This window comes from Lynx rufus, unplaced genomic scaffold, assembly GCF_022079265.1.
Source record: "Lynx rufus isolate CCGP_SWC_20201006 ecotype Redwood Valley unplaced genomic scaffold, mLynRuf1.p SCAF_3, whole genome shotgun sequence".
Taxonomy (NCBI): Eukaryota; Metazoa; Chordata; class Mammalia; order Carnivora; family Felidae; genus Lynx; species Lynx rufus.
In genome coordinates, this window is record NW_025814845.1 from 88,238,986 (window position 1) to 88,260,128 (window position 21,143).

The window sequence follows — 21,143 nt, forward strand, 5'->3', positions numbered from 1 at the left end:
GCAAATGTTTCTGTAAATAACAATTTTCAATAGAAGCAATGGCAAAATTGTATATTTTTAATGTGGCATTTTTATAATTGTATTATGTATTTATTTACCTAATCTAGATTTTTTTGCATATTTTTTTAGAGGAGGAGATAATAAAATGAAATGGACAAAATGGTGAATATCCATCAGTAGTTACAGAATTAGAAGAAAAAACGTCTACTACCTCCTTCTCAGTCTAATGGCTGCTTACTTAATTGATTTTGTTAGGGGCCCTTGTTCCACTAGAGAACTAGATTAGGAAAACAAATAGTTTCAAAAAAATAACTAAAAACTATTTACAAGCATAACATGTAATTGCCCTAACCCTATAAAAACAATAAATCTTTATTTAGGTTGAGGGATAAACGCGAACTAGTTGACTATAATGGATATTGACTGGTTTACTGTCATAAAGAACTTGAGGCAGAAAAATAAACTGAGCACATATATCCTTTCATATCAAGATGTGGGTGTCAATGTTTTAAAAAGTACCGTGCATTTAGGTATATTTACAAAGGATGTTCAGGAGCTCCTAAAAAATGACCTTAACCATAATACTAGATTTCATGGACTCTTAGAAAGAATCTATTCTGAAACATCTTTACTTTACAAATAAGATCAATGAAGCATAGATACACTCACTGCTTTCCCAAAAATGACTCAGCTAGTTAATAGCAGAGAGGAAATCAAAACAGATTTTTGGTTTTAGACCGAGAGTAGCTTGCTTCAGGCCTGACTCTGTTCATGCAATGGATACTTTAAAAGACTCACAGTTTTCCCAGAAATGGTCAGAGCCTATAATATTGGAGGATTTCTTGGAAGCTAAGAGAATGTATACCTTTTAAAGGTGGTAGTAAGAATTATGGTGTCACCGAAAGCAGTTTAGGAGAAATTTAATCACTAATAAATTAAGTTAAAAACTATGTCCCTATATTTTATAAGTAAAAGCTTTGAAAACATAGTAGGTACACCAAAACTTCTTATTCTCTTTTTCTCTTTTTCCACATGCAGTTATCAATTTGTGGGGGAAAAGGAACAATTTAGAAATCTGGTTCTAGAAGTTGACAATAGCCAAAGGCTACTGCTTATATCTAATCCAGGTGTACTGAGGAACACTATTCAACCTATTGACTGAACCTACTGACCAAGCAACATTTCTTCAAGCAATGAGCATGCTTCTCTTTGCATTTTACCAGAAGAAAAAGAATGAAAAGAAAAAGAGGCTGCGCTGAAAACAATCTACAAAAACTACTTAATAAATGCTTTACTAGTTAAAAATGGTAGTTGTAGCAAAGCATCCATAAAAATGTAGATCTACTAAATTAGACACTGTTAGTGAAATCATAAAGATGGGGGAAATCAGTCAATCAAGTACAAAATAGCAAATATTTAAAACAATTAATTTGGTATTCAAGCAAAGAAATGGATTGTACATATAGGCTAAGTGTACTCACTTATCTATCAGTAACCATTTATTCAATATTTATATGCCTAGACCTGTGCCAGGTACATCAGGGGATATAAAATAAGCATGAGATATACTTTTGTCACCAAGAAACTTACAATCTGGTAAGAGGCAAGACTAAAATAAATTATGTGATTTGAGAACAATTAAAGGTTAAGCTAATGGGGCCTGACTGCTGATGTTTGAAAGGATTGAAAGAAAGAATCATCTGGGTGGCAGCAGTATATTGTTGGATCAGATTTAGACAGATGAAAGAAAGGGAAGAAGAATGGGATGAACCAGGCAAAAAGAGGGCGATTTTTGTGGGTATGATAAATATGGCCACTCTCGGGAAATCTGTTTTGTGGAGAAATAGGAAATTCTCTATTATAGGTAGAATTATAGAGCTTTGAAAGTCAAATGAAGTTTGGGCTTGATAGAGTAGGCAAGGTGGTCATTTAGGTTTCTGAGCAGATCAGAGCCTTCAAAATAATAATAGTTTAGGAAAATTAGCTTAGAGTGATATGCAGGATGGGTTAGAAAGGACTGGGAGGCACTAAGACCAGAAGAATGGTGAAGGGGCTGTTGCAGTGTTGGCCCTGAAACAAATAGGATGTGGACCGAGTTCAGAATGGAGAGAATAAGGCAACCTTAGGAGACACTTTGAAAAAGGAAATAACAGCATCTGTTTAGATGTAATGGACGAAGGACTATGAATAGTTTAAAATGATTCTAAAGATTCTATCTCAAGAAAGTTAAACAATTATAGTATCACTAACAGCAATTGATTAGTTAAAAAAGGGAATCATTTGATGGAAGGGAAAAGTAATCAGTATAATTGTGTGTGTTGGTGGGAGATGATAAAGCAATGGTGCATCCCTGGTGGAAATATTCTTAGACACCTGGAGGTACATGCAAATCAGACCTGGAGGGTGAAAGATTGGGAAGACACAACACAGAAGAACACAGAGCAAGTGAATGAACCAAGAAAAGATCAGAGACTTGAGGATACCAAAAATTAGGGTATGACAGAGAAACAGGAAATACTAAGAGGAAACCTGGAAGAAATTAGAGTAGAGGATTCGAAAAACCAGAAAGAAAATTTCAAAAGGAAGGCAGTTTAGTATAAATGTCACAGAAAATCAAGGGTGATGAGTACAGTGAGATTGACCTAGAGGTCATTGTTGGCCTTTTTAAGAGAAGTTTCAACAGAATGTTGATATAGGCTAGAATGCAGGAGTCTAAGCATGAAAAGGACGAACAGGAAGCAAAGGTAATGGCGATAAGCCATATAGTCTATGGCTTCTTACTCTATAGGTACTTCTCTATGGTAATAACACATTATATTATGAATGGTAGCAGCAATAAGAGATACCTATGGAAGTTTTACTATGTGCCAGGCACTTCCAAGTGTATAATATGTATTTAGCCATTTACTTCTCATAACAACCCTTGAGGGAGGTATTACTACTATCCTTTTTTTTTATAGACAAGGAAACTGAAGCACAGAGAAGTGAAATAACTTGTCCAAGGTCATGAACTTAGTAAGCAAGAGATTTTCAGCCAGGTAGTTCTGACTCCAGGGCCACATGACTCTTAATTGCTTTGCTATACTTGCTTTCCAAGCAAGGGAGACAAAGATTGGCAAAATGAACAGAAGGTTTAAACCAGATAACACTAAAGCGTATCTGAAGGCAGAAGGGAAAGAAAAGGAAAGATAAAAAAATGCTGAGAAATAAAGAGGATACACTGGGACAGGGAGAAGGAGATGGGCTCAGGAGATCAGGAAAAAGGTGTGCTTTGAGCAGTGGAGCCCTCTGGGATGCCAGGGTGGGGGTGGAAGCTGATATTACACACATTACATGGGTGATCATCAGTGTCACTGTGCCAGGGCAGGGAGCAGTCACTTGCCTGCAAGGCTTCGTGGAGGTTGCCATTGTAGTCTATGATCTCAGTGGCTCCTTGATCTCCCTTTTGACCAGGTGGACCCTATGAAGAAAACCAACCAAGGGAAAATCAAGGAAGTTAGGCTAGGTTGTACAAAGGACTGTGGCAAAAACATAAATAGCAACATAGAGCCCTCTCTGACCATCAATTCCTCTGTATGGCCCAATTGCACTTTAGAAAAATCATGTTCAAATTTTGTCTTTATTTCAAAGGAGGCAAATGCTTTTAACTTTCTATAGATGGTAGATTAAAGATATGAAATCTGATTTTAAAAGAAGAGATAGGATTCAATCTCTAAAGCAGTCTTCTGAAAATTATAAAATGTAGGCTAATCTAATTCAATTTGCAACATTTTGATGGCTTTAACACAGTATTTATTAAAGCAGTCCCTAATCTCTTTCTACTCATCTACATCTCATAGATTGTTTCCTTATTCTTTAAGAAGATAGAACACTGTTCTGTAGGAAAGGCTTGTCTTTCTCAATAGGAATACAATTCCATTAAAATTTAACCAAATAGGGAACAAATATAAGGCATCTACCCTACTCATCAACTCTGCCCTGAATTTCTACTAGTCATGTCCTAATTCCCTGCCTGTCTTTAAAAAAGACTTTGAAAATATGGGGTATTGCTTTTATTTATAATTGAAAAATGGATAATTCTATTAAATGGATGGTTATGGGCTTGGTCTTGCTCTCTTAGTAGAGAGAAAGTGGAAAGAGTTTTTTAGATCTTCTTGTGGAGCTTATTTTATGTGTTAGAATCTACACACTCATTGGTCCGGTGAGTACAGTAAAAAATAAGAAAAAAAGGGGAAGCAGCAGAAATAATTCAAGTCCACCTCCGGTGCTATTATTGGATATTATTAGTCTAGGTGCTATGTGAAAGGCATATGGACACATGAGTCAAATCTAGGCTTGTAGGGGGCCAAAAGGTTAGATGAGAGATGTACTCACCCTTGGTCCCAGGGCTCCAGAGTCCCCTTTCTCTCCACGATCACCCTTTCCACAGAAAAGACAAAAAAAAGCTGAATTACTAGTGGGGCCAACAGCCAGAAATACCTCAAATCTAAGGATGTATTTAATACCATGCAGCAGCACCTTTGATATGAACTTCTCAAGTGGAAATAACAATTAGAAGAACAATTACCACTGACACAGCAAATGCTTAAGATGCACCTTAAGTGAGTTAAAATTCTCCTTTCAGATGACAGAGTATCTTGGAACAAAAATATATACAGCAACTCTCTTACTAGGGATCTTCAAAAGCAAAGCAAATGGTTTCTATGATACTCAAAGAAGCTTTTACCTCTCAGATTGAGCCATATTCTTTTTTTTATAAGAAGAGATTTGGGGCAAAGGGAAAAAGAGCCAATCAATTGGGCTGTCTGTTTTCTAAGAAAAAAAATCTAGATAATCTGGACAGGAAAGGAACAGAAAGCTCGTTCTAGAGGGGTTTAGAAGGGAAAGGTCACCAGTGAGGCCTCTCTTTGATGATAATGAAGATCTAAGGAAAAGTTTCTCCAGAGGTATAGGCCTTTTAACACTCAGAAGGTGCTGAAGTGGACAGCAGCTGGCTAGAACAGGTTGGCAGGGCTGAAGGTCACGGGTAGGGCAAAGCCAGCTTTGTTTTTCCAAAGCAATACGAAAAATCACTAAAGTCCCATTCATGGTGTTATTACCCAACCTGGAGAGAAACCAGGAACAGTCCAAGCATCAAACCACACATACATCACTCTGAGAGCACTCAAAATTCTTAAAAGTCTAAACAGATTTTGGAGAAGAGATTTGAACTTAGGTAGATTTGAAAGTTCTTTAAGACAGCTTAAATTTATAGAGTCCTTTTCCTAAGTGGAATTCAGAGCATTTTAATGTGTCTTTCTACATATTTCATAAAATGGACAGGGACCAATGAAGGTAAGCAGGAAAAGAGATTTTAATTTTTTTTCCACTCACATTATGCTGATAACATTGACCATAGTAATCAAATTTGCTCTGAATAGAGAATTAATAATTTCTGCTTCCTGTTTTCTTCATTTTTTATCCACTTTTTCATGTTATTAGCTGAAAACATCTTAACATGGTTCTGCTAAGTATGTAGATTATTTCAGATATTAAAAAGAGCACGATAAAGGAAAGAATTTCAATTGGTGGTGAAATTTTAATGCCATGGAGGGAGTCAACTAACTTAAAACAAAGTACAATTTGAACATTTACCACAAAGACAGTCAGGAAATAAAAAATAAGATTATACCCTACATAATGTAAATTAAATAGAGCATTTTTTCCCCAAAGAAGTTCATCTTGTGTAATAGGAAATACAACTTCTCTTAAAGAATAATCTGAAGCAAAAGAACACACAAAAACAAACAAGATGAAACAAACCAATTGTTTTGAGATATTAGGATGGAAATAATGCAATCCCACTGTCAGTTTAAAATGTGAATCTCTGTGGAAGAAGCAAAAGCCACAACTCTTGAAGGCCTCCTGTGATATTAAAATGGTTACTTGGTTACTGACCTTTGACCCCTTTGGGCCTCTAGTTCCTGATTCACCTTGTTTCCCCTATTATAGGAGAATATGAAGATGGAAAAGAGAAATGACAGAGGAGATAAGAACAGAAAGAAGAAATTAGCAGTGACTCAGAATAATGAAGAAAAATGGAAACACTTTATTTTAACTGCCTAAATATATGGTTCTATATAATGTTGACTATTATAACAACTAAGCATAAGTAGTTAACACCATATCATTAGTTCCTTCCCTGGTCTCTCCACCGCCTTCATTCCATTATAATTCTGAAGACTGCCCACCCACCAGTGGATGGGAAGTGCTCTGTGAATAATCCTCATTAGTCTCAACAGTGTTGGCATACATTTCTTTTTCATCAAAGAGTGATGTGTCTCTGGGATGGGTTATTAGAATAAAGTGTTGCCATATTAGTTTGTAGGAAGTGTAGAGGCATAAAGACTGAACCGTCAAATAAATCCTTAGCTCTGATATTTTCAGGGTGTTACACACCTTCAAGTTACCACAGAAACTAACACAGCATGTATCAACATTTTTCTCAGTAAGCTTTAATACACATTGAGTGATAACATGCTAATACAATAGTACCTCCCCTTTACTTTTGGATGTGTTACTAAATTTGTTCACCGGACAGAACAGAGAAAACTGGAAAAGTTGAATTGTAAAATTCCCTTTGAGAAGAACCAATCAGTGCGCATTTCAATATATTGTGATTTTTGCTGTTTTAGTATCTTTTGAGGAACTGTATTTTAGTTTCATGTTCTAAAGTAAGTAGTGAGGCACCTGGGTGGCTCCATCAGTTGAGTGTCCAACTTGGGATCAGGTCATGATCTCACGGTTTGTGAGTTGGAGCCCCACATTTGGCTCGCTGCTGTCAGCACAGAGCCCCCTTTGGATCCTCTGTCCCTCTCTCTTTCTGCCCCTCCCCGACTTTTCTCTCTATCTCAAAATTAAATAAAACATTAAAAAAAAATAAAGTAAGTAGGACACATTTCCAAACCAAAGAAAGCTATGTTCCAACGCAAGAATAACTGACCTTTGGTCCAGGGGCTCCAGGCTCCCCTCGCTCACCTCTTCCAGGAGGCCCTGCCTCCCCACGTTCACCCTATCACAAAATACAAAACAAGTAAATGGCAATCTCCCTCACACTCAGGCTTGTCCCTGTAGATTAATAAATGAATTGAATTAAATCAAGGAAAGCACAGAGGTACCATTTATTTACTATGTATCCTGCAATGTATTAAGCTCAACATAGATTATCTCATTTAATAATCAAAACAATTATTCAGTGTTTGTATTATCATTTCTATTTTATAGACAAGGAAATGGTTTGGTAATGCCTGTCTGATACCTACGTTGGTAAACAGAAGACCTTTAAAGGGAATTGATAAGGGACATCATCGTATCTCAACACAGACATGGACACAGTTTTCATTCTGTAGCTACTTTTTAAGATCTGCCAGGAAGAAGCACGGCAAAGTGGTTGAGTGCCAGGTATTATAATCAGACATCCTGGGTCTTAATCCTGGTTTTGTTATCTACCAGTTCCGTGTTTTGGGACAAATTAGTTAAGTTCCGAAAGCCTCAGTTTTCTCTGAAATATGAAGACAATTTGTTGTCCTGATCTGACAACTTATAAATGCAAAGTGCTAGGAATTAAATACTTAAAAATTAAAGAGTGATATAAGGCTATATATGAGAGAAGAGGAAATCCCATAGGGTTTTGAATGGTCCAGACTGGATCCCTGGAGGTGAGACTTCAGTCGTGTCCTAAGGATGGGTAGGGTGTATTTTATAATTGTTGTTTATGACGTCCTGTTGTTGATGAATGCAGCAACTGCATAAAACACTTCACATGCATTATCTTATTTAATCCCTGGGACAAATGAGAAAGGTATTAGTTCCCATAATTTACAGATGAGGAAGCTGAAGTTCAGAGAGGTTAAGGAACTTGGCTAAAGTCACAAAGCTTTTAAAGTGGGAGACCTAAGATTTAAAACCAATTGTATTTCAGCAGCAATCCTTAGTTAGCTGGAAGGGAGGTGGGTTGGGGGATGGGCATTGAGAAGAGCACTTGTTGGGATGAGCACTGGGTGTTATATGTAAGTTTCAGGGTTCTACTCTTAAAACCAATACTACATGGTATGTTAACTAACTTGAATTTAAATACATAAATCTTAAAAAATAAATAAAACTGTATTCAGTCTTCAGTTTTTACATAAATGTTTGTGTATGTAAATCTTTTGCACATATCTGGTCACTTTCTTAGGTTAAATTCTTAGTTGGGGAATTGCTGGGTCAAAAAGTATGAACATTTGAAAAGCTTGCCAAATTGTTCTCCAGGAAGACCCTGCCGTTTTACATTCCTGAACAGAGTAGAGAGTGTCGGCTTCCTGTATGATGGGTAGAATTTCAATAATCAAACAGGTTTGGAATTCAGGACTGGTGATGGCATGTTTATGGGTGGAAAGGCACCCTCCTCACTGAAGGAACTGGTTCATCTTAGAAAGGAGAACTGAATAGCATTGGATTGATCATGGGTAATGTTGGGCTCTAAATTTCAAGTACTTGTCCGTATCATACCAACTCTGGGAAGTCTTTGGGGTTTTGCAGGGGAGGCGGGATAGATTAGGGCAAGGATTAAAGAAGGTTCTTCAGCATGAACTGAGAAGAGTGTGAACATGGAGAGGCTGGGAGGAAGGCAAGGGACTCGTCTGGATGGAAGAGATGTTCCAGAAGGGATTTTCCAGGGACTAGAGACGGAAGGGCCTCTGTTGGTATATGAAATTTTAGTTTTTAAATAATGTACCCTATTTGGTCTTTCTTTTAATATTTCACAGAAGAATTCCAAAATAGTAACTATAAGCCTATTTTAGAGAAAAGCCCGAGAAAATCAATTTACATATAGTATACTACAGGAATGGAGCCTATATATCTTTACCTAGAATCACATTTTGTCACAATGCCCTTAATCAGCTGCTTATCACTCTATGGAATTATACTATTCATGTGTTTATTTCTTTCATTCTTTCCACCCCTGTCTCACACATACTGGAATGTAAGTGTTAGGAGTGTAGAAACTGTTTTCGTTGTATTTACTCTTCATTCTCAAATATTAGAAAAATATCTGGCAAAAAAATGTGTTGAATTAATGAGTAAACATTTTATTCAAAGTATTCTGAATTATTCGTAATAAAACCCCATTTCTTTAGACTAATATAGGTCTCTCCCAAACACTGATATAGCAGTACATAAAGCAGATTTTTAGATGCCATCATACATCTTCCTTCCTTACTATCTCTTTTCACTGTGTTAGGGGTAAAATATGCAGGGTTTATTTTTTAAATCTGAAGTTAGTGGTACAAATCCAGACTTGTTTACACAACTGGAAAAAAGGTCAATGTTCAGCTGAAAGAGATTTGTAAATAAACGTGATTTTTCCATTATGATACCAAATTCATGTTAGACAAGCAATTCAACTAAAAATTGATAATATTGTTAATATAACTGTTAAAATATTATTAACAAAACAAATTTCCTATCCACATTCCTTCATGTGGAAATACAAAACAAATATAGTGCATTCTTTAATTTTATTGCAAGTTCAGAGTAGTATCTATTATAAAAGTATCTGGTCTATAAAATCAGACTGGGTATTTCATGAACAGTAATTAATGTTGATTTTGTGGGTTTACATCAGGAGTTTTTTTTCTTTTTCTTTTTAATTTTAAGCTACAGAGTAGTTTAAAGATTTTATTTTTAAGTAATCTCTATACCCAACATGGGGCTCGAACTTACAACCCTGAGATCAAGAGTCTCATGCTCTACTGAGTAAGCCAGCCAAGTGTGCCCCAAAATTGCAAAGTAGTTTTAAATCAGTGAACTGAAGAAAAGATATTTACGGATGAAATCCACTCCCTACTACCTGTTTCTTCTAATCCCCCCCCTTTTTTTAAGCAAACAAAATGCCACAAATATTTAAAGATCTACTTCATGCCTGGTTCTCTCTGGCAGTGACCAAGTTTTCTATTCCTTTGTGCTGATCGATGAGGCTGCCTTCTTTCTTTACCTGGCTCTGAGGCTGCAAGCCTGAATAAATACAATTCTCATATGAATACTGAATCCTCATTATTGTCTTGCTTTCTGTCTCTTTATTCCAGAAAGTGCATTTCTTGTGTGAATCTGTTCAGGCTAAAACAGGCATTCTTCATATTTTGTTAATAAGCCTGACAGCTCATTATGTGAAAAAGAAATTGCTTGAGAAAACAGTAATTTTGCATAAAATCTACTGAGCTTCAGTCCCCCTTAGGCCACACATAGTTTCCATTTACTAGGATTAGAGTTATTTTCTCTTGATCAGCGGAAATGAAGACCCCTCTGTCAAAACAGACCACGAACATATTTCTCTAGCTCTTAGAAATCATCCTGGCTTATTTCTGGTGAATGCAATACACATTGAGGCAAAGCTTTCTATAGTTTAAAAATAAAAGAATGTAGTTTGATCTAATTTTGCCCCTTTGATTCATGAGTCTGTCATGAGTAAAGTTCCATCCTCAGAGCTGTACCTTTTTATGTCTTACTGGGTAGATAAAAAGAGAACTATGGGTCTGACTATATCCACAGCAACATAATTTTTTATATGGTGGCATATAGATTTTGCTTTTAGGGCCCTCTTTAGGGTTGCCAAGTGGAAGATCATGAAATGGTTTTCATTACAAAATCTTTCTGTAGACATTATTCAGGATAGATCCTTTTGAGATGAGGCACTTAGGAATCTATATGACATCAGCACTTGTCTTTGAAATCTAGGGAGTGAGCGGAGAATAGTAGTAATGCTTGATTTACAAGTATGTCCTAAAATTGGCAATAAGGAGCAGAAGCTAATGAGTTCTATCTCTCTGCCCCAGAATTCTCCCACTTTTTCACATGGTCAGGAGGCAAACTGCATCATATCAATTTAGGAACCATTGGGGGAAAACTGGAGCAACTAATATATTTCACTATCATGCTGTCTTACCTGAGACTTTCTGGAATGAACTTCCTATTACTCTATTTAATATGGCATTCCCATTAAAAGTGTTAGTAATAAATGATAGGTTGTTTTAGTTCTCTCTTAGGAAAAAATATCTGGTCACCTAGACAATAAAGTCACCTCAAACTTCTTTCAACATAATGGACTAAAAATATATGATATAATATTTCAGAAATAAAAGAAGGAAAAAACTCCACTTACCTTTGTTCCTGGTAACCCTGGTAAGCCTGGTTCTCCTTGAGGACCAATGAAACCTGGTTCTCCCTTTAAAAAAGATAGGCACATGAAATTGTTATTCATTTGGCAGTGAATAGGTAAAGTTAAACTGATTTACTTTTACTGGGATTTTACTCCTTTTATTATACACGGCTTTCCTGCTGAGATCCAGCTATTTACTATAAAATTAATCAGAACTGGTTTTGATCAGTGAAAATACTCTGAGCAAAGTTCTGGGGAAACTTTAGAAAGTAAAAGTGATAAAGAAACCAGAGAGATGTCTTTCAAACTTTCTTTCTCATCTGTTTGGCATTTCTTATCATTTACCGTATTAAGATCCACTATGTTAGGATGGATGTGGTAGGTGGCCTCTAAGATAAGCCTCAATGATCCCACCTCCTACGTATTCATGCCCTTGTGTAATCCTCTGCTTTACTGACTCATATCTAATGAATAGGATGTATTGGCAGAAGTAATGGGATATCACTTCTGAGACTAAATTATAAAAGGACCACGGCTTCCGTCTTGGGGGCCCTTTCTTATTCTCTCTCACTTGCGTCACTTGCTTTGGGGAAATCAAGCTGTCATGCTGTGAGCAGCCTTATGGAGAGGTCCACATGGTGAGGGCCAACTTCTGCCAACAACCACATGTGTGAGCTTGGGAGCAGATGTTCCACCCCAGTAGAGTCTTCAGATGGAGCCACAGCCCTGGATTACAGCTTGACTGCAACCTCATGGGAGACACTGAGCCAGAGACATCCATCTGAGTTGTGCTCAAATTCCTATTCTTCCAAAACTGTGAGGTAATTGTTTGTTTTCAGTTTTGAAGGTAAAATGGTAGGCAGCAATAGATGACTGATACAGTAGGTGTGGCTAGGAAAGAGATTCAGGCATGTTCAGCATGAAAGGAAAATATCTCTCCTTGCTATACCTCCATAACGTCTTCCCCACTACCTGGAGGAAACCAGTTGTGATACAATAAAAAATATATTTGGTCTTGTTCCTGGTTCCTTGCACAGAACTCCTAAAACCCTTGGAATTTCCTGAGTGATAAAGCATAATAGGAGTATCTTTTGTTATTCATAACAAACCCCTTTCAAACATACCTGAGTTTACACTAATGAGGTGACTTGTGGGTTCCTAGATAGCTTCAGGGGGGCTGATGGGGGCTATGATAAGTTGGAACTTTCAGTTCTTCTCCTCCTCTCACTATCTCCAGAGATGGCAGAGGGACTGGAGATTGAATTCAATCACCAATTGCCAATGATTTAATCAATCGTGTCCATGTAATGGAAACTCTATAAAAAGCTTTAAACAGCGGGATTGAAGAGCCTCCAAGTTGGTGAACACTTCAGTGTGCTGGCAGGATGGTACATCTCGACTCCACGGGGACAGAGGCTCCTGTGCTTGAGATTCTTCTGACTTCACCCTATGTATCTCCTCATTTTAATCTTTTATAATAGACTGTAATAGTTGGGCATTTTTCTGAGTTCCGTGAGTTGTGGTGGCAAACTATTAAACTTGAGTGGGGATAAAAGTGGGTTGGTTGTTAAATCCTCAAATTTGTAGCCAAGTCAGAAGGGCAGGTAACCAGGGGACCTCGTATTTGTGATTGGGGTTTCAAGTGATGGCAGCCTTGTGGGAGCCTTGAGGGACTAGGCCCTTAAAACCTGTGGAGTCTTTACGGAGCCTGGGTGGCTCAGTCGGTTGAGTGGCCGACTTCGGCTCAGGTCACGATCTTGCAGTCCGTGAGTTCGAGCCCCGTGTCGGGCTCTGTGCTGACAGCTCGGAGCCTGGAGCCTGTTTCGGATTCTGTGTCTCCCTCCCTCTCTGACCCTCCCCCGTTCATACTCTGTCTCTCTTTGTTTCAAAAATAAATAAACGTTAAAAAAAAATTAAAAAAAAAAAAACCCTGTGGAGTCTGATGCTAACCCTAAGTAGTTGGTGTCACAATAGGACGGAATTGTAGGACCCCTGGTTGGTGTCAGAGGATCAGAGAGTTGGAGAACTGGTGTTGGAAAAGACACCACATGTTTGGTGTCAGAAAACACTTGAGACCAGTGTTCACATTTTCTTCAATATCCATAAAGTTTTATTTTCTTTTTAACAATGTGAGCTCAAATGTAAGAGTGTAACTTCCTGAAATCTATAAAGAAGTTTTAAAGCAAAAAATGTAATGGCTCTGTTCCATACTTACTGTTTTTCCCCCCATTATTTCTGGAGCAGTTGCTAATGCTATTTAATATATTTGATTTTTTCTAATGTAGCAATATTTCAACATTTGTTTTTTTGATACTTAGAGTTGAGCAGGAAGATACAGACAGGATATTTTATAAGAAATGGTAAAACGTCATCAAATATTTTTGAAACAAGTGAGTTTTAAAAGTATGCTATATAAAACCTTGGGTACCAGGTGGGGAACAAAAGGATATCACTACCATAAAATGTATTACATTGATACATAACTCAAATATATTTATCTCTAGCTCTGATGCTCATGGTTCTGGTTTCAGAAAAAAAAAAAAAGGTGGAGGGGAAGTAATGCTTTAAGTTTATTGTTTGTAAATTTTCTGCAACTCTGTTCTACCTATTCCCACACTCTTACACATAATGGAAAGGAGAATCTAAACAAATAATTTTGGATATCTCTTAATGGTCTAAAATGAAAACCCACTATATTCAGAGAAACCAACAATGACCATTCTATTTCTTTAAAAAGAGTTTAACTTGTTATTTTAAATGAAAAAAACATCACATGGAATACATTTATTTACAAGTAACATATTTCTCCCAATAAAATTTTATAGACAAATACAGAAATATTCTCTCGCCACCCTCAGGAAAAAAGTTGTGGTAAAGTCAATGTGTATCATTAGTAATGACTTACTGTCATGAAAATATAATGCAAGTTAATAGGTTGAAAATTCATAGGTAGAAAAGACTCTTACATATCCTCAAGCAGAAATAAACTGACTTCACTATTTAGCAAAGAAAATACAAGCACCAAGAAAGCATACTAATAGAAGAAAAAAAGAGTGAATGTTGAAAACACTTATTTCTGATTCAGGTTAGTGTTTAGTTTATAAAAAGATGAAGCATGCAGTTTCAAAATTCACAAATAAATAAATAAGGCTTTGTGATCTCAGTGGTCACTCAAAGTGATTTTTCTTCCTTAAAAACAAACAAACAAACAAACAATATATGTTAAGTTCTCCTGAGGAAAGTATAGAAAGTTCCTTTAAATAGAATGTTCAGGGGGAAATTTTTTATTTCAAGACATAAAATTAGCAATGCATTTGACAGTTCAATAATTTTAGCACTACTAATATTGGCTAATTTCCGGACTTTGAGTATGATTAGTTTACCTTATTTCAGTCTAAGAAAGCATCTATCACACTGATGTATTCATTTCTTATTTCAATTTATTTAAGGGGAAAATAGCATACTTAACTTTAAAATCACAATTTTTTATTTATTTAATTCCAGAGCTCCCAGCCACTTTGGAGACATTATTTCCATTCTCTCTATATCTTGGCAGTATGAGGAGGAAATACTCATTGATTGGTCTCTTTTCTGTCTCAGGCTTGAAGGACAATTGTTGAAGTAAATGATGCATAAATATGTCTACTCATGGTCTTGAGCTGCTTGGGTTGTTTCTTAACTTCCTAAGCTTATATCAGAGGTTCTCAAAGTGCCTTTTCACTTAACCTTTATTAGTGTACAGAGTAGGAAAATTTCACTGATACAGTTGGGTAGTATCAAAGAAGAATATCCACAATTTTATGAAAAGGCTATTAAAAATAATCTTTCCTTGTCCAATTAGTGAGGCTGTTTTTTTTCATATACTTCAACTAAAACAAACTGCAACAGATTGAATGCGTAAGCAGATATGACAATCCAGCTACCTTCTGTTAAGCCAGACATTAAAGAGATTTGCCAAAAAATAAAAATAAAAAAAGTATAACAATGCACTCTTCTTGCTAATTTTTTGTTTTGTTTTGGAAAATTCAGTTATATTTCATTAAAAATGTTATTTGATTAACACATAATGGGTTTTTTAAATTTCTCAGTTTTAATTTCTAATACATGTAACCTACATAGATGAAAATTCTTTCAATCCTAGTTTTTAAGTGTATAAAGGAGTTCTGAGACCAAATTTTTGAGAACTGTTGGTACACAGGTACAGAATTGAGTTAAATGCTGGCTTTTCATATTGGAATCCTGAGGTGCCCAATGAGGGAAGACTCCGGTGTTGTTAAGGGGTGACCTAATCAAGATTTAATAGATAATGCAAGCAAAGCATTTAGTACTGTCTCTAGAATAAAGTAAGTGAACAGTAAATGTTAGTTATTATTGTTGCCCTTATCTTACAGTCTCAAAAATGCTAGTTATCATCATTATTATTATTGTTAGTAGTAGTATTACAACATCTGTAACTTATTGGTGATATACAAGGTGATTTCTTGTTTCTTTATAACCTGTATGGGGCTATACTCAATACCTCTTCAACTTCTTTCAATAAGTAACCCTAAATTTTCATGTGAATATATCATTTCATGAGACAATATCCATCTGCCAGAGGCTTCAGGACTGCAAAAGCAAACGTGTATACGGTAGAAAAGTGACAGGTTTACTAAGAATGAGTTTTCTTCTTGTAAGGAAGGAAAAGGAGAAAATGGCCATAACTACTGAATTTCTCTAAGTAAATGTAATCCTTAAAAAAAAAATCTTGCCTCTTTGACAAGGACTGATTAAAGGTTATAATCTCCTAAAATATCTAGGAGAAAGGCCATGACAACCTATGGTTCTGTGACAAAAAAAAAAAAAAAGCAATTGGTTATTCTAATACTCACAATTGTAGTTAACCAGGATAGAGGAAGGACACTGGGTTAGGGTAAGGTAAGGAAAAGCAGCTGAAATATCCAAACACAGAACATTTCTGGGAAAAAAAATCTTTGGAGAAAATCAAACTATACAGAAATGAAGCTATGTAAGTTTTCAGGGCACTAAACAGGAGAAATAACTCTTTTTATTGGACCATATAATAGTTCTCAGAGCTGTTTTTTTGTTTTGTTTTGTTTTTTTTTTCACATCTGATCTTATTTAATCACTGGGAAATAAGCCTGCTAAATTGGAAATTATTTACACATATTTGTCTGAGTACACAAGGTGGAGGAGAGATACAATAGAGGAAATTAGAATTATAGTTCAATTATGTTCGTACATTACTTTTAATGAAGAGGCAATTAAATTTAGACTTTAAAAAAATTTTTATTGGGCAATTACTTGAATTAGAAAATCCAAATTATAATTCCTATGAGGCATTTTAGGAATAACATGAAAACATAAGGTGGAGGATCTTTTGAAAAGGGCAGATGCTGACCATCATAATCAAGGAAACATATTTGCACAGGTATGCAGCAAGTAAAAAAGCTCCTCCATTGAAAGGAAAACAATACAATATGATAATTTGTAAAAAAAATGCTAATCTTTTCAGTTTACGATGTATTACTGCAAAATGTCTAAGAAAAATGGGGGAAAGGCAGAGCTTTAAACATTGGTTTGGGGGCATCTGGGTGGCTCAGTCCATTGAGCGACCAACTCTTTGATTTCAGATCAGGTCATGATCTCAGGGTCCCGGGATCGAGCCCTGCATTGTGCTCTACACTGACAGGATGGAGCCTGCTTAGGATTCTCTCTCTCTCCTTCTCTCTGGAACCCCTTCCCCTCCACTCAACACTCTCTCTCACTCTCTAAATAAATAAATAAATAAATAAATACTAAAAAAATAAACATTGGTTTGTCATGAACACCAATGAATAGCACCAATGAACAGCATAAATATGAGTTAAGAAGATAACTTCAGAGCCTCTTTAATCTGTTCTTCTCTCAAGTTTCATATATATATTTAAATTCTCCTCCACCTCTCTACCTATTCACTCACCATCTCAAGTGAGATAGCATTTTAGGTTTTTGCTTTTGTTCCTGTTGAGAACAAGATTACAAAGTCAATTGGGCTTCCACTCCTTCTGGCGTTGCTGATCCTGTGTGGAAGGGAATCAAAAGAATGAAGGCAACCAACTGGCAGATCTTAAAATGTCATTGCTTGTAAAGTTAGCGCCCAAATATAGGAAAGAGACAAGTAAAAAGAAGAAAGAGGAGGAGGAAAAGGAATCATGGAAGAAAGTAGGGAGAGAACAGGGGAAAAGATGGAAGAAGACAAGAGAGGAGAAGAAGAATGGGGAACAACAAGCATCCTAAAATTTTCTCTTCCTCTACTATGACTGTAACTGTTAAATCCAGGTTTCATCTGTTATTTTTCAGGTTGCATTTTCACTGGTCCTGGAAACATCCAACTAGATCTATGCCTCAGACAGACACAGGAAACTAAAACACTTAAAATAAATAACAGAGCTCTGATTTAACCAAAGCCTGGAGATAAAAAAAAAAAAAATACAGGACTATTTAGCAGAACACTAACACAATCCAACATTTTAACTGCTGAAACACAATTAATAGCTGGCACCATATTCTGCTACCCAAGCCACATGCTAGCTGGTGATTAAATGGTTGTCACAGAAACAGAAATCTCAGCTTCGTTAGTGCTACTGTAATGTGGCACTAATGTAGCATCAAATTCCACAATGAAGAAAAATTTGTTAATCTTCTGGTCTTGTCTTAGATGTTGCATATGATCTCCTCCTGAGTTGTTTCATGAATTTTGTCCTTTGTTTATTCTTAAATTAATTAGCTCACAACCAATGAGCTTAAAAATCAAGTCTCAATACGACTGTAATGCATTTCCCTGTGTTAAGCTGGTAGAAAAAAACTGAATAGAGTAGCTGTGGTTTTGGCAACTACGCTGGGATTTGGGTTGGGCAGAAGAAATGCCATTCATTCAGGGTAAAGCACAGGGTAGGTCTAGCAGTAAGAAGACCCATCTGAAAATCTGACACAAGATGCTGATTTGAATGAAAGTTTTAAGTGGCCAGGGCACATAAAGATGCAGAACCAAGTCTATAGAGAATAGCTGTTGCTGAGATCAAAGGTGTATCTTCACATGACCAATTTCAGAGGGCCTAACGGTTTCACATTGATCTTTCCAACTGTAGCTAACCATTTCAGCAGCCACAACTTTGATCCTGTAGTATTAAGGTCAATGAAAATAAGTCACAGTAGCTAATAAGTACTATATTTGAACAATTACCCTGTTTTTTGCACCAGACAAAAAGTTCCCTTGCTGATGAGGTCAGCATTAGAGCTCTCTTTCTTCTTCTCCACCCAGCTTTCTTTCATAAATTGGCAATATGTACACAAGCAAGAAGATTTAGCTATAGGTAGGTGGGATCTATTCACTCTATAAGATTAAAAAAAATACAACAAAGATAAGATTTTTGACTGAAGCCACTTTTGCTCAACTCATTTGCTGTTACTTTTAAAAAAATTAGTCGACTAAGATAGCTTAGATTCTGTGTATTCTGGCAAAAAAAAAAGCCACAAAAAACAAAACACCCTAAAATAAAACAAAATACTCTAAAACAATGCAAACAATTACTGTATTCACCAACAAAGAGGACAACAAAAACTGGCCTTCTATATTACAAAAAGGCAAAGGAAAGCTAGAAAATTCCCTAAGAAGATGACCTTTCTGAAATCTTACAATAACCATCAAAAGTCTCATTAGGTTTTAGAATTCCATTACAAAATCTGGATTGATTTGATTTTTCTTCAAGCCCACACTTAATACAGAGCAAGTAAGTATTTGAGATGACCTTCCTTTATCTTCTAAATGGCTATTGGGACAGTTCACTTAACAATCTTTTGTCAAAGTTACATAAAAGCTGTCCTTCATATGGGTGACAAGAGTCAACAAATACATAGATGGGATTACTGGTCAAGGTAAGAAAGGAAGAGACAGCTTCATTCACACTGAAATAGCTCCCCAGGTGTTTCCCTATAAACTTCCAGAATTTACCATCTGTTAAATGGAATGGTGGCCAGAAAGTCCAAACTGATTAGCTTTTACTCACAGAAAAGTCTCTGGTTTTCCATTTATTACCATTTGTTTTATTTTTATAAGTCATTATCAATTAAAGCAGTAAAAGATATTATTTTTTTAACCTGCCTCAAAATCCTCTAACATACCAGCTTAAACCAAGTCATGTTTTCCATGATATTTATTACCCCCAAGCAGATACAATTTTCATTGCCCAAAAAATGGTACAACAGGGCTTGGAAAATATGTGCTGATTTGCCTGGGTGCTAAAGCATCACCAATAATTTTGATTAATGTGTCTTGACACTGAATGCATTAGCCATACAAGATTTGTCTTGCTTAAAGGCTAATTAGAATTCAAGTCAGCATGATACCTGCTTCTGAGGATTATAGCAAGAACATTTGTTGTAATAAGAACCTCTAGGCAGCTAGTTTTTGTAATGATTGATTTGTAAAATTATTGAGGGGAAAAAAAAAGAATGAGAAAGTAGAGTCTCTCTCAAAAACACTATTTCCCTTAAGGATAAAATTTGAGTATAAATTAAAACATCTTGGTGATATGATGAAAATGAACTACAATAGCAGGTTTATTTAAAACTCAGAAAACGTAACTTTCAGCTTTTTTTTTTTTTTTTTTTGTTAACAGGATTACATCATGAAAGCACATTCAGTATGTTTATTGGAGATTTCGTTATGGCTGCTAAAAATCTCTGATTTCTGGTTGTATGAGTTTCCTAATTGGATTCTAAAATTACTCAACTGCTCAGACACAGTTTGTACAAGCAGGAAATAATTACAAGTAACAATAATAGAATCTTATCCTTTTAACCACTATTTCTTCCTTTTCTTTTTTCTTTTAGGAATGCATTTCATATCCTATGTTACTTTCAAACCTTCCTCTGCTATTTTAAAATGTAATTTGATCTTTCTGAGGAAGGAACCTCATCTCTAGTAGACTTAGATGGTAAATTTCTATAGATTATTGAACATTGTAATTAATCCTAAGAATGCCAAAGTAAATGTTCCTGCCACCTGTAATATTTAGTCTTTATATGATTTAGTGTCAAGGATGATTCCATATAATGAGGTATAAAGAATTAGTTACTGTCTCATAACTCTCCCAATCTTCAAATTCTTAATCTGAATGTCAAATCTTTACTAATGTGGAAGCCAGAACAAAAATATCAAGCTTGAGAGAAAATAGTGTAAATTTTTTTTTCCATCTAAATGACTTTTTTCATTTGATGTAATTTTAACTGTATTATATTTCCCTACTCTATTAATTTTATTATGTAAAGTTTTCCCAATTTACTTTCTGAATATGATGAGGTAAACTGGTGGTGTCTGTGGAAAGCTGAAAAGCAGACATTGAAAAATCCATATTTGTAAGAAATGTCTTAGTCTGGGCAACACTATGCCTGGGGGCTAGAGAATTTCCTCCATTACATGTCCAGTTTTTCTTTTGAATGGTGTAGGAAGGAGAATTTTGATAGTACCGTGTCTTATGCCCAGAATGTTGTGTTCCCTCATCCTTTATCCCTGGAATATATTTGCGTTATAGGAAAAGGGAAATAGTGTGATGTTTCAAGAGAAAGTAGGTTACCTTACTGCTCTTAAAGGTGATATTCATCCGTCACTGCAAAGGAGTTTCCAGAATTTATGTCTATTAACCTATAGAATGTAAATGGCTTTACGTTCTCCAAGTTAAAATCACTCATGTTAAGAAACGCTATATGGAATAGGTGCCTAACCAATGCTTCCAATATTCTGAGCTCTGAGAGAAAAAAAGAGTAATAGCTAAAATTTATGTAAGATTTACTATATGCTTGGCAACACTTTAGAGTTGCACATATATTAAGTAATTTAATCTATACAACAACTCTCTGAGGTATGCACAACAATGATTTTATGAGGAAACCCGAGGACAGGAAGATTATTGTAACTTGCCCAATG

General features: G+C 35.9%; 1 protein-coding gene across 1 annotated transcript in view; it reads right to left on the minus strand.

Annotated features, from left to right (window-relative positions):
- Window positions 1–21,143, minus strand: part of COL25A1 (collagen type XXV alpha 1 chain) — a 451,340-nt gene that overhangs the window by 28,010 nt on the left and 402,187 nt on the right. Inside the window, exons 19-22 of the mRNA XM_047090485.1 lie at window positions 11,180–11,242; window positions 6,983–7,051; window positions 4,375–4,419; window positions 3,383–3,460 (exon numbers count right to left, since the gene is read on the minus strand). Of these exons, the coding sequence (XP_046946441.1) occupies window positions 3,383–3,460; window positions 4,375–4,419; window positions 6,983–7,051; window positions 11,180–11,242 (255 nt within the window). The remainder of the gene's footprint in view (window positions 1–3,382; window positions 3,461–4,374; window positions 4,420–6,982; window positions 7,052–11,179; window positions 11,243–21,143) is intronic.